This window comes from Emys orbicularis, chromosome 3, assembly GCF_028017835.1.
Source record: "Emys orbicularis isolate rEmyOrb1 chromosome 3, rEmyOrb1.hap1, whole genome shotgun sequence".
Classification (NCBI taxonomy): domain Eukaryota; kingdom Metazoa; phylum Chordata; order Testudines; family Emydidae; genus Emys; species Emys orbicularis.
In genome coordinates this window covers 7,667,123-7,681,526 of record NC_088685.1, presented here as the reverse complement: position 1 = coordinate 7,681,526, position 14,404 = coordinate 7,667,123, and the positions used below count along the sequence as shown (strand labels likewise).

The following is a 14,404-nucleotide window of genomic DNA, read 5'->3' as shown; positions in this document are numbered from 1 at the left end:
TTGTCACTGATCTTATGAGTTGTCACACTACAGTAACAAATAAGTAGGTGCTTCCAGAACTGCTAGGCATTCTGCAGTATACATTGTGAACTAATACAGACAAATTATTTTCTAAATAATAGAATTTTATTCATTAACAACACCAATGCAAAGAAAAATCTGTGCAATTTAAAAGAAAATACATAAACTTAATAAATTAATGGAACAGAACTTAAGGGGAAAGAACATTCATGTCCATTTTACCTACACATACAGGAACCGTGGCTTTCACAGGTCAGTGTATATGAAGCTGTGGTTGTCCTTATGGTCCCCTGGGGTGGACTGCTGGAGAAGCCCCAATATGTCTCCTTTTACTACTGGGATTCCTTGGTCTTTCTCCTTTCTGCGCTTTCATTCTCCAGGTGTCTGCAGTGTTCACCCTCCAGGCCCTTTGCTCGCGGTCTGATGCAGCACTGGCTTGCAGAATCTCTTTAAATATGTCATCCTGTGTACTCTCCTTTCTCGTCCTTATCTGGCTCAGGCATTCTGTGGGTGTGTAGGGGGAATCCCTCAGGGCTGCAATGGCAACAGCTGCTGATCAAACACACAAAGGCACTATTGTCAATACAGTCATAACAGAAAATAAAAGTTAAGGTTCAGAACTCCCTTCTCTTGCTCCCCTAAAGTTTTAAACAGGATATACTTACTGACTCTTCTGCTTCGGAGTGCTTGTGCACTGCACCACTCTCAGCACGGGCCCCGTGAGCCTGGCCCGCCGGGATGAGGGAAATGAGAAGGGAATTGCTCGATTGCCTGAAACTATGAGTGTAGGGCAGTGGCACTGAATACTGGCACCATTTTCCGCAGGCGACAGTGATTTTAGCTGATATCTCAATCCGGAAGGTAACAAAGGCACAGAGAGTACGGCTGTTGCTGGTGACCCGAAGCTGTATGCTGTTAGTCTGTGTACTGCAACGGTGCCTGCTGAAGTTATGGCATGGGACAGTGTCCTACCAAGGAGGAAGAAATAAGGCTGCCATTCCTTGTAAGCTTTGGGAGAGAGTTGCAGAGTACCCCCATGAAACTTTCATCAAGATCTCTCAGGAGGATTCAAAGCACATTCCTGTATACATAAACAAACTGCTCCACATGGCCTCCCCTGCCTAATTCTACAGGGCAGATAACTGCTACCTCTTTTAGTGTGAGTAAACTAATGAAAAATCAATAGCTGTGTCCTGTTAAGTTGGGAGTGCCATCAGTACATCATTGTAACGGGAAATACAATTACATGTTTACCTGTGGTTCCTTCCCCTGCATCAAGCCCGCCCATGCTTGACTGCTGGGACTTACTGGACAGTGGTGGAGTATCAAACAGGTCCAGACTTGCAGCGTAGCTGGACCTCCCAGTCGCATGTCCCCCATCCTTCTCCTTGTTGTTCATGCCAGGGGCCTGTCGCTCAAGTTCCTTGATGGTATCCATAGTGGTGTGTGGATGGTGGTGAGGCCTCCGCCAAGTATGGCATACTGCTTTTTGTAAAAGCATCATGTCTGTGTCTTGGCTCCGGATCCAGTGTTGGCCTCAGGCCTTCTGATATTTCACATTCACATGGCACTGCTGCTGGTCTCCGTCATACCTCTTTTCCTGCATCCCCTATGCAACCTGCTCAAAGATGTTCTTGTTTCTACAGCTGGTCCATAGCTGTGGTTGCACAGCCTCTTCTCCCCACAGGCCCAGGAGATCCAATATCTTCCGTCTACTCCAAGCCAGACCATGTCTGGAGTGTGTAGCAGGCATTGTCAGCTGGGCAGTTGCACGCAACCATGGAGAGCTGCTGTTGTGTGCTCGCCAAGCTGCACAAACAGGAAAAGACATTTCAAAAATTTTCGGGCTTTAAAGGGAAGGAGGATCTTCTGGTCTTCGGGACCCCTGGGCAGTGGAGTTCACAATTGTGACCAGAGTGATCAGTGTCCGGCATTGTGGGACAGCTCCTGGAAGATTGTTAGGGTTGACATAAGTAATGCAACTCGTGCTGCATCAACCTCAATATATTGACCGTGTCTCAGTGCTGCTCGGGGAAGCGGTGTTACTGCATCGCTGTAACGGGACACTTACTTCGGTGGGAGACAAATTTAAATGTAGACACATGCACAACCAGGTCAACACAAGGCATCTTATGTTGGCCTAACTTTGTAGTTTAGGCGAGGCCTAAATGCTTGAGGGTTTTTTCCTCAAAACTGCTAAGCTAAAAAACCCAAACCAGACTTGGCTTTCTGTGGACCTCTCCTCTCTTCCCCTTTCGAAAAATGGTTGGCAGACAAACTGCAGGACTCCAGTTCTCAGCTGGAATGTTGGAGAGTTCCACAGTAACAGAGGTCGAGCAGCTTACAGGAAAGAGACAAGTAGACAAGATCCAGGTGGAGACAGTTGAGCAGGCCAGCCGGTCACATGGAAACTTACTTCAGTGAAACCAGGCCAGAATCAGTAGGTTTTCACCGTCCTTCAGCCGTTCCCCTTTGTATGGGACCCCTATTCCCACAGCTTTTAGAGCTAACAGGATAGTTTCAGTGGAGCCTCTTGAATCTTGGGGAAAGGCAAGGTACCCCCCGGTAAGCCAGAGGAAGAAATTCCTGCTCCCAGCCAGCATGTAGGCAAGGTCTGTGCTGAGATGATTGAGAAGGCCACAAAGCATCCACCCCCTCCTCCCTTCCTACAAGCTGTTCTACCTGAAAGAGGTCAGCTGCAGTGAAAGGTGCCAGCTACTGCAATCTCTCTGGTACAAATGAGTCATTTGTCTTTAGTGGCCCCAGCTCATTCCTCATTTTGTGCAGTTGGTCCCCACTCAGTAGGGTTGCCAGTCTTGGTTGGACATATTCCTGGAGGTGTCATCACATGACATAATCTTTAATTAAATATTAATTTTTTTGGCATCCCTACTACTCAGCCCAGACCCAGCAGCAGGGAACATGAAGTGAAGTGATTCAGATTGCATTCCCTGGGAGATGGACCTGTCTCCTCTCTCCTTCCAGCTCCTAGGGGTCCCACAGGAGATCATAAAGTGGCTGCTGTTTTCCTTAAGGAGACAGGTGGGATACATGCCTGCAGACTGTTGTTTTAATCTCCTTGGTAATGTGCTGGCCCCCTTCTCTCAGGAGTTTGGTGTAGGGACTAGTGAAGGATATTGCCCACAATCAGTTTTCAAAGGGGTAGCCCAAAGTCCTAAAACCTCTCATAAGAGATCTATCTAGATCCTCTAAAGAGGAGAAATATCTAAAGTTTAAGATTTGAGCCAGGTACCTCAGACTCAACTAAGCTTCCCAGAATTATGAATGAATAGGGGGTCTAACTTCACAGGTACTTACGGTTTTAGAAAATGAAACACCCAAGCAAGCAAACAAACCCAACGCTCTACAAAGTTGAAGAGCTGTGTAATTGTTCCTCACCTGGTTTATGAAGGTGTCATTAAGGTGGAGAGGGAATTCCCTATCCTGGCCTACTTGTACCTGAAGACTAAAAGGTCATAATTAATCTGCCTAAGGTGAAGCCTGCCACAGCCTCCTCAGTAAAGGCCATGGTCATACCAACTGAGGGAGTATTCTTGTCAAACCCACAGTCAGAAAAATAAGATCATAGAGAATTGTAGAACTGGAAGGGACCTTGAGAAGTCTTCTAGTCAAGTTCCCTGCACTCATGGCAGGGGTAAGTATTATCTAGACCATCCCTGATAGGTGTTTGTCTAACCTGCTCTTAAAAATCTCCAATTACACTGGTCTACAATTTTTGAGAAGTCATCTGCTTCAGAGATAAAATGTGCTATTTATTATGTATTTTGATGTGCTGAATTCAAATATGACAATTAAAACAACTGATTGGCTACTGTTTCTAAGATATTTAAGTTTTTACATTTTATGTCTATGTATATTGTGTAGATAGTAGAGTTTTAATCATAAATTGTAAACCTAGGTCTTTTCATGTGTTTATGGTTGTTTTACATGATAATATTTCACCTGTCCTGTTTATGTAACACTTTAAAAATCAGCAAAAGGGTTATATAAATAAAATTTATTATGAAACAAAAGGCAAAAAACTATTATGTACATAGTTTAGTCCTATTCAGTGTCTACTCGGCGCTTCTTGGCTTGTCTCTTGTATTCATTAAATGGAGCATCTCTTGTCACTGTCCAGCAATAGTCTGCAAGCATTGATGGGCTCCATTTGCCCTGATAGCGTTTCTCCATTGTTGCAATGTCCTGGTGAAATCGCTCGCCGTGCTCGTCGCTCACTGCTCCGCAGTTCGGTGGAAAAAAATCTAGATGAGAGTGCAAAAAATGTATCTTTAGTGACATGTTGCAACCAAGGCTTTTGTATGTCTTGAGGAGGTTTTCCACCAACAACCTGTAGTTGTCTGCCTTGTTGTTTCCGAGAAAATTTATTGCCACTAACTGGAAGGCTTTCCATGCCGTCTTTTCCTTGCCACGCAGTGCATGGTCAAATGCATCATCTCGAAGAAGTTCACGAATCTGAGGACCAACAAAGACACCTTCCTTTATCTTAGCTTCACTTAACCTTGGACATTTTCCACGGAGGTACTTGAAAGCTGCTTGTGTTTTGTCAATGGCCTTGACAAAGTTCTTCATCAGACCCAGCTTGATGTGTAAGGGTGGTAACAAAATCTTCCTTGATTCAACAAGTGGTGGATGCTGAACACTTTTCCTCCCATGCTCCAATGACTGTCGGAGTGGCCAATCTTTCTTGATGTAGTGGGAATCTCTTGCACGACTATCTCATTCGCAGAGAAAACAGCAGTACTTTGTGTATCCAGTCTGCAGACCAAGCAAGAGAGCAACAACCTTCAAATCGCCACAAAGCTGCCACTGATGTTGGTCATAGTTTATGCACCTCAAAAGTTGTTTCATGTTGTCATAGGTTTCCTTCATATGGACTGCGTGACCAACTGGAATTGATGGCAAAACATTGCCATTATGCAGTAAAACAGCTTTAAGACTCTTCTTCGATGAATCAATGAACAGTCTCCACTCATCTGGATCGTGAACGATGTTGAGGGCTGCCATCACACCATCGATGTTGTTGCAGGCTACAAGATCACCTTCCATGAAGAAGAATGGGACAAGATCCTTTTGACGGTCACGGAACATGGAAACCCTAACATCACCTGCCAGGAGATTCCACTGCTGTAGTCTGGAGCCCAACAGCTCTGCCTTACTCTTGGGTAGTTCCAAATCCCTGACAAGGTCATTCAGTTCACCTTGTGTTATGAGGTGTGGTTCAGAGGAGGAGGATGGGAGAAAATGTGGGTCCTGTGACACTGATGGTTCAGGACCAGAAGTTTCATCCTCTTCCTCTTTTCCTCGTCTGACTCAAGTGAGAATGATTCTGGTGCATCAGGAACCGGCAGTCCTTCTCCGTGGGGTACTGGGCGTATAGCTGATGGAATGTTTGGATAATGCACAGTCCACTTTTTCTTCTTTGACACACCTTTCCCAACTGGAGGCACCATGCAGAAGTAACAATTGCTGGTATGATCTGTTGGCTCTCTCCAAATCATTGGCACTGCAAAAAGCATAGATTTCCTTTTCCTGTTCAACCACTGGCGAAGATTTGTTGCACAAGTGTTGCAGCATATGTGTGGGGCCCACCTCTTGTCCTGATCTCCAATTTTGCAGCCAAAATAAAGGTGATAGGCTTTCTTAACCATAGTAGTTATACTGCGCTTTTGTGATGCAAAAGTCACTTCACCACAAACATAGCAGAAGTTATCTGCACTGTTCACACAAGTACGAGGCATCTCTGCTCACTTTGGCTAAACAGAAATGTGTCCCTTTGCAAAATCAAACACTGACAAATAAGAGAGCACGACACTATAATTTCTAGAGCCTGATATAGGGCATTTTGTTCAGCAGAGTGATGTAAGCTTTGTTATGATTGCATCATCCATGACTTCTTGGAATAACATGATGCAATTCATATCATGTATGATGCAATACCAGCTTCAGATTGCATCATTCATTGTTTTGCCTAAAAAGCAAGTTCTGTCCAAACCCAGTCATAGATTTATTCATAGATCCAGTCAAAGATGTATTTTAGTCATTTCTGGTTTAAATTGAGATCCCTTCCCTTTATAACTCACTTATCCTCCGCCATTCCCAAGTCAAGGATCGTATATACTGACCCAATAGCATATCTTGAAAACTAGAGCCAATCAACAATTTTAAGCATCATTTTCGTTCTCAGTGACCCAGAATTAGTAAAGTTTGACTACATTTATTTCAGAAGCATTTTGGCTGTAGAGCAGTGTTACAGAGATTCCACAACATCCCCAGGCAACTTATTCCAGTGCTTAACTGTTCTGAGAGGAAGTTTTTCCTAATATCCAACCTAAACCGCCCTTGCTGCAATTGAAGTCCATTGCTTCTTGTCCTGTCCTCAGAGGTTAACTAGAACAATTTTTCTCCCTCCTCCTTGTAACAACCTTTTCTGTACTTGAAAACTGTTATGTCCCCCCTCAGTCTTCTCTTCTACAGACTAAATACCATTTTTGCAAGGTATTCATCATCAAACTGAACTTAGATGCAGCAGCCTCAGCTTTGAGAGTATTGGCTGCAGTTTCTTATCGTACAGGTCTAGAGATACTCAATTGGGAGGCTGTTGTTAGCATGCGCACTCCCGCACACACCCATTCTCAGTTTTCCTAGCAATTTTTTTCAGGACTAATTCTTCACCTGGCTGATATGCTGTATATTCAAAACTTCCAAAGACATGTCTCATGGCAACTGCAGCTCCTGCCAAAAAATTGGAAAAGCAAGTTGATCTCTTTCAAAATACTCTGCTGGTAATCTTTTCTGGGAGCATAGATAGAAAACAGTCATTGAGGCTTTAGAAAAGGGAATAAGTCCCTTCCCTCCTTCTAGTGAGAGCAACTTCAAACTGTCTTATCTCAGCAGGTTTTTCCTCTGAAGTGCTGCTCCTCCAGGTTCAAGTTAAAGATTACACATTAGGAGGCGGCCATTGCTGCCTCGAGAGTTGGAAGACAAAAGCTGATATTCTCTTGAAAACTATGCAACTCCAAAAGTTTCTTTTGATTTTTTTTTTGAGGTTCCGAAGTCTAGACAGATTCCTCCCCTTTATGAGGAATGCTTCAGGGTGGGCCCTGGTCTGGAGTGACCCACCTCAGAAATAATTACTGAAGGATATTCAATAGAACTCGCTGTCCCAGGGACAAGCTTATCCTTTCCCCAAAGTAAATTAAATTAAATCAACTATCAATGGGCGCTTCATAGCATCAGAAGATAAAGGGTATAATAGTTCATCTTCTACACATTGGAAGGATAGAACCAGTTCCATAGAGAGTCAGATATTTTGTTATGGGCACAAGATTCTTTGTGGCAACAAGTTCATGAGGAAATCAATATTTCAAGTAGAAATACTGAAATCTATCATTACAGCATTATCTTCTGTGGTAGAAAGACCTCAATATTTATGCAAAAATGGTATTCATAATTATTTTAATGTACTCTTATGATGTTAGATTACAAACTTGTTTGCACCTTTACTGAATCTTAGGATGTAGTTACAATTGTTCTATCCAGGATTCTTGGAGACTATACCAATGCTTGCTGCGAAGACTCTCTGACATGGAGGGTCCTAGAATGAAAATTCACACGTAAAACAGAATTTTTCCCTTTTCCAGTTCTTGAGTATGATGAATATGAGAATAAAAACATATAAATAGCCTATTTCCCAGCATGTAAAAAGTCCTTTCCTGCTGTAAAAACCAATCACGTCGCTCTTTCCTCCCCACTACCTGCAGTGGTTAATTAGCTTGGCCATGCGCTAGTTCAGCCAAAGCTACTGGGCTTTGAAACAAGAATTAATTCAGATAAGTCCTTTGTTATATAGGAGGTAAGATTAGATGATGGCGGTGGCCCATCTGGCCTTATGTTTTATGAACATGGTTATATAAAGTTTTTGTTTTTCCCCTTTGTATAGGGATATCCCAATGCCGCTAGTCAGCTCAGGAGTGGAGCATGGTAACCTGAGAGAACTTGCCTTGGCCAGGATGAAGGATCTAGGGACAGAGGTAAAAGATCGGCAACCTTATGCCCAGGAGTTAGCTCCCTGCTGGCTACACTGCGTGACTGATTATTGTGTTTGTGAACAGGAGGAGAAAAATGGCAAAATGAGAGGAACGTGAACTATAGGAGCCAGATTTGCTGCTCAACTAAAGATGACCTGCAAAGGAAAATATTGGGGTTTTGTCCTTTTTGTTTGTTCATTTTCTGATAGGTAAAGGAATACCTCAAAGATTTTTCCAAAAGAGATGATGTTTTGCTTGATTTCTACATTAAAAATTTAGATTTTTCCCTGCAAGATACAGGATGACCAGAGAACTAGGAGGTTTGTGACATCTTGGCTACTAAGGACATTTCTAAAGTGAGAGAGGGAAGTTTTTTATGCAGACTGTTGACAGCTTTTTAAAAAAATTATTCAACTCAAACACCTAACAGTTAGTTAGAAGAAAAGCTCTTTGCTAAGGATTTAGCGTCTTCATCCTCCTCAGTAGGGTTGAGAAACCTTCCACGGAACACTTCCAGCAAAAACAGATATGATGATGAATCTTAATATTCAGCCTATTTCTAAGAATTAAAAAAAAAGTAGGTGGGGGGAAAAATCTCCTTTATACATAAAAAAGCAAAAAAAGGGGCTCAAACCCAATTTTGTTTTCCGTGGCAGGCTACCTTTAAAGAACTGAATCTCTAAACATTTCTACTGTGCAGACGACTATAGGTCTGAATTTACTGGGGCAGAAGCCTTGCAGCTGGTAGAGTGAGCAACCAAAACAGTTTTTCACATTGTCACTTGAAGTACAAGATACCAGTGAATTTTCCTTGTATCTACTGGAGGTATAATATTATAAATAAACGGCTTTTTAAGGGCCACGATAGTTGGGACTGAATTCCCACAAGAAACCTAGGTATTTTAGGTATGTAGGCTCATAATTAGAGGGTGCCCAGGCACCTCAGCTCTGCCCTCTTGGCAATTTCAGCTTTCCCTCTTTGTTCCGTCTCTGTGACTAATAATACTTGGATTACTGATTGGGGCAAAGAATTGGAGGGCACAGCCCTGAAAAATGCTGTGCACTCTCAGGACTAGGGCCCTTAATGAAGAGTGGGGAATTGTCTGTCTTCTGCATGCCATTGGTCTAGTCAGGAATTTGTAAGGCAAAGTAGATTTTGTGCATATGACCGTAAAGAAGGCCAGATTTAGCATAATCACCATATAAGAATAAAGCATGCCAGTTTTTAAGGTCATAGCAAAGATTAAATTATTTCACTGTATATACTATAGTCTGAGTTTGATTTTTTTTTTTTTTTTTTAAGGCATTGTAGGGGGTGTTGGGATGCAGGTAGAGTCATTTGGATGCCTTGGAAATCAAGTTCCATGTGGGTTTAGTCTTGACTTTGGATTTTCAGGGTTTTCTTATTTGTGCTATAAAAACATTCTGTCTTCAGAAAAGTTTTTCTCCTCAAGACTTCTCTCATGGGGCTTGGTTTGCACTGGTTACAAGAAGAGATACAAAAGACTTGTGCAAGCTACAATCAAGCTCGCTAACATGGAGTTCTGTCTCTTGTTCCCTCCGACTACCAAGGAGCTGTAAAGTTTTGTAAAGCTCCCTGGCTTTTCTCTGACGCCTTGGGCCATAGGTCCCAAACCTCTCACGGTTAGTCCATCCTGTACATCTGTGGGACACTTGACCAGAGAGTTAACCCTCTACCTACATGCCGATTTTGGCATTAAAAATCAGTTACCCAGATTTACAAATTGCCTGCTCAAGAGTATCTCTGGCACACTAGGTTAGATTTTTCCAATTCTAGATCTCTCTGGTGAAGGACCTGACAGACTGGAAATAAGGCATAATTTTTTAACAGTGAGAGTAACAATTTACCAAGGGTCATGGTGGATTCTCCATCACTAACAATTTTAAATCAAGATTGGATGTCTTCCTAAAAGATCTGCTCTAGGAATTATTGTGGGGAAGTTCTATGGCCTGTGGTTTATTATATAGGAGATCAGACTAGAATCACTGGAAGATTGCAATGTTCCCTTCTGGCCGTAGAATCTATGATAATGTTAAATCTTTCTTGCTCTTTCATATCTGTTGACTTTTCCCCTCCAAGCCCTGCTACTTGCAAATCAAATGGTACCTTTTCTCATGAGATGTAATGGTTACTCAGTGAATTGATTGTTATCAGCATGTTTTTACATTTAGCACAAAGTTCTTTTTCTAAGGTACATTAGGGATGGCTCGATGAGCATTTTTATTTTGAAGTCTATTTATTCAAATTCTACCAGTGTAAGACAGGCTATTTCAACTTAATTTTGAGCCCATGGGGTGATTGGAAATCTTAATGTATTTGAGCTGCATGTATTCCTCTGTTTTATGTAATTTTTCTCTCCCTCTTTTCCTAGTGTCGTGATGTGAGGACAAGAGAGGTTGGAATACAAGAGATTCATCATAAAGTGAGACCATATCAGGTGAGACTTGTTGCTTCCCCGGGAGCTTGCTTTATACGTGACTTGCTGTGAAACATTTGGTATGAAGGAGTTGGGACTCAATTGTACAGCCAATTCTGCAATACGCCTATGTAGCTGGCTCCAGTTTTTCATCCGTTTTCACAGCAGATTTGAATGTTATTGTTTAAGAAGATACGTTCACATGCTGAAACTTGTGTACCACCATGTTCAATAACCTAGCGATAGCCACCCGTATTTCAGTATTCCCGCTGCAGTAGCAGAATCCCCAGTTCACTCAGCTGTCTCCACTCCTTGCCCCCATTCCTTTCTTTTTTCTAGTGAAAAGTATATTTAGAAAATATAGAAAGCACAATACTTGTAGGTTGAACAGGAAAGAGAATTAATTGTTTGAGGTTGTATAATGTGTATATATATCCTCTATTTTTGTCACTATACCAATACTTACAATATTATAATAAAATGTGGCTGCTATCTGAAACAAATAAAAATAATAAAATCAATAAACTACAATAAAGTGTAACCAGTAAATACATGTACCAGTAAAGAGATGTACATCTCTTTAGAGGATGATGCTTATATATTACCCTTCATTCTAGGATCTTAAAGCTGTTCACAAAAATGGATGCTAACCAGTGTTCCCTCTAATTTTTCCCCACCTTCATATTGGTGCACATAACAAAATTCATGTGGTGGGGGTGGGTCCGAGGGGTTTGGAGTGTGGGAGGGAGCTCAGGGCTGGGGCAGAGGGTTGGGGTGCAGGGGTGTGAAGGCTCCAGCTGGGGGTGTGGGCTCTGGGGTGGGGCCGTAGATGAGGGGCTCAGGGCTGGGGCAGAGGATTGGGTGCAGGGGATGAGGGCTCTGGGGTGGGGCTGGGGATGAGGGTTGGGTGCAGGTGGTGAGGGCTCCAGCTGGGAGTGTGGGCTCTGGGCCGGGGATTAGGGGCTCAGAGGATCAGGGCTGGGGCAGAGGATTGTGGTGCGAGGGGGGTGTGGGCTCTGGGGTGGGGCAGAGGGTTGGGTGCAGGGGTGTGAGGCCTCTGGTTGCGGGCTCTGGGCTGGGGATTAGGGGCTCAGGGCTGGGGCAGAGGATTGTGGTGCGAGGGGGGTAAGGGCTCAGGGGTGGGGCCAGGGATGAGATGTTTGGGGTGCAGGAGGGTGCTCTGGGGCTATGGCGGGGAGAGGGGGTTCTCCCCAGCCCTCTCTCCCCACAGCAGTTCCTGGGCTGGGGGGGGGGGAGAGGTGCCTCTCCCTGCCGCAGGAGCTCTGGGGCTGCAGGATAGGTGCCCCCCCAGCAGGTCTGGGCTGGGGGAGGGCCGCCCCTGCCGCACCTGGGTCCAGCTTCTCTGGCTGCACTGGTGCCAGCCCGGGGCGGGACACGCCACCCTGGCTGTACCTGGGTCTGGGCTGCTCCGGAGTTGGACCACGCTGCCGCAGCTGGGTCCAGGCCACTCCTGCTGTGCTGCACCAGCAGGTCCAGGTGCCGTGGCCATGGCAGGTCTGGGCCGCAGACTGTGTTGGGGCTGGGGAGGGGCGCCCCCCCCCCAGCCATGGCAGGTCCCTGGGCGGGTTCCCTGAGCTCCTACGCGGCACTAAATAGGCTGCTGCGCAGCCACCCAGTTTATAGGGAACTTAGATTCTAACCCTCTTTTACAGAAGGAAAAACATGCACATAGAGGTTAAATTACGTTTTAAGATCACACAGTGATTCAAGAAGACCAGGAAATAAAATCTATGTTTCCTTAGTATTCTATTCTAACTACTAGACCATGCTGCCTCCCAAAATAATTATGGCACTTTTAAAATCCAGTTTGTCATCTAACAATCCACTTGTAGGATGCCTCTGTCACATGTTTCTCTACTTTCAAACACAAATTAATCATGCTTCCTCTTCTTCCACATTCAATCCTAGATCAGAGCTACACTTAAGTGCATCTCTGAACTTCTCCACTTTGTCTCTGCATGGGGGGGCTGTCTTATTTTGCAAGCGAGGTGATCAGTGGTTTAAATGCTGTTTCCTGCTCTTTGCTTGCCATTGTAAAGAGCCAAATAGAATAGAAAGCTAGTCATCTCACTGGTAAATGCATTATGGAAACAAATTTTATAATGCAAAATAAATTCTATCATCGATTTTTGTTGACTTCAGGCACTAGCCTCATAGGTTCAGTGCAAAGCGGGACATGCAGCCACACTCTGTCTTCCTATTGTCCTTTAGCCATTGCACAAAATACCTTCCACACAGACAAACGTGCTGTCATCAGAGGCTCTAAGCCATCTTGAGTTGTAAGCTCCATGGGTAGTTAGTGAATAGCTCACTACAGCATTTTCAAAACAATGCTGCTATTAATACTCCAACACTCCTTTTGTTAAACTGTCTCTCCTTGGTCTAGATAATGACAATCCCATGCCACTGAATCTCAGAAAAATATCAATAGGAACTAGAGATAAAATGCATGAAAAGCAACTTGTTTATTATTTATATTATTGTAATGCCTAGGAGCTCCAGTTATGGTCCGAGAACGCGCTGTGCTAGGAGCTGTACAAACACTAAACAAAAAAACAGCCTACAATCTATGTACAAGACAAGAGACAACAGATAGATAGAGACAGGGGAGTACAAGGAGACAATATCGGTCAGCATCAAAGGCAGTAGTCTCAGCACACCAGCAACCTAGCCATTGTCGAGCTTGTTGTAGGCCTCGTGGCAAAGGTGAGTGTTGAGGAAGATTATGAAGGAGGGTAATTAGTAAGTTTTGCAGATATTTACAGGGAGTTCTTCCCCAGCATGAGGGGCTGCATGGGAGAAAGCACCAAGATGCTTATTTGAAAATTTAGCAAATGGGCAATAAAACATCAGCCTGTCGCATTTGATAATTTGATCTGATGACGTGCAGTGATATTTCCCTTGCCTTTAAAAACTAACGATTTGCTTGATAGAGGAGGTAATCGTAGATCTAATGTAATTAAATCTGTTCACTGAATCTATTTAAGATTATATAAACATCTTTCCTTTTGTAGAAGGTTAGTAAGTTGTATCTATTTTAGAATCATGATGTGTCTGTTTTTTAAAATTATTTTTAATTGGTTTTAAAAATCCATTGGAATAAAAAATATTTACGATTGGTTATTTACAAAGCTATTTCTGGGTTCCTTTTCAATTGGTAACATTTCTCATTAGTAGTAGACAAGGCATTTGTTTGCTCTCAAATGGCCTTGAAGTGTATGTAGTGCAAATATATCATGAATAGCCTTTAAAAAAATGTCTAGTGAATGTTCTTGCTGGTGAATGTTCTTGTTGGCTGGACAGCTTTGGAGACTAAACTCCGTCATTTATTCACAGAATGGCAACTGCATGGTCATGGCTAATGCAAACTCCGCTACACATTCTACCTAAACTCTGAAGTGAATGTTTTACCTCTAGGGCAAATGGAAACTGCTCTCCGCCCCCCCCCCCCCAAGTGTTTTAGATCAAGATAGCTATCTTGAAGTAGAATCCTAGAGGAGATGAGGCATGGGTTGTTTTTTACCTCGATGTAGCTAGTTGAGGTCAACACTATACATACTGTCCCTTCTCAATGTTCCCCCTTCCTTCCTGATTTACCTTGACTAGCAAACTACCAGTGGCATGTATCTGATCGCTCCCTGGATGCAGCATCCTATCTCAATGTAAAAACCTACCATTTTTGCAGTGAAGACATAGCCTGAAAAGTTCATTCTGTATAAGCCACTTGTCCTAATATTAAAGTCAAGGATTATCAGCAGGGGTACTAGTTATTGCTAACGCTACGTTTATGTCCCAGAAGTCATGGAAGTCACGGAATCCATGACTTCCAGACAGGACTGGCTCCAAGCACCAGTGCAACAAGCAGCTGCTTGG

General features: G+C 43.4%; 1 protein-coding gene across 1 annotated transcript in view; it reads left to right on the top strand.

Moving 5' to 3' along the window:
- Positions 1–14,404, top strand: part of ELP3 (elongator acetyltransferase complex subunit 3) — a 149,066-nt gene that overhangs the window by 88,212 nt on the left and 46,450 nt on the right. Inside the window, exons 11-12 of the mRNA XM_065401159.1 lie at positions 7,985–8,075; positions 10,466–10,531. Coding sequence (XP_065257231.1) covers positions 7,985–8,075; positions 10,466–10,531 — 157 coding nt within the window. The remainder of the gene's footprint in view (positions 1–7,984; positions 8,076–10,465; positions 10,532–14,404) is intronic.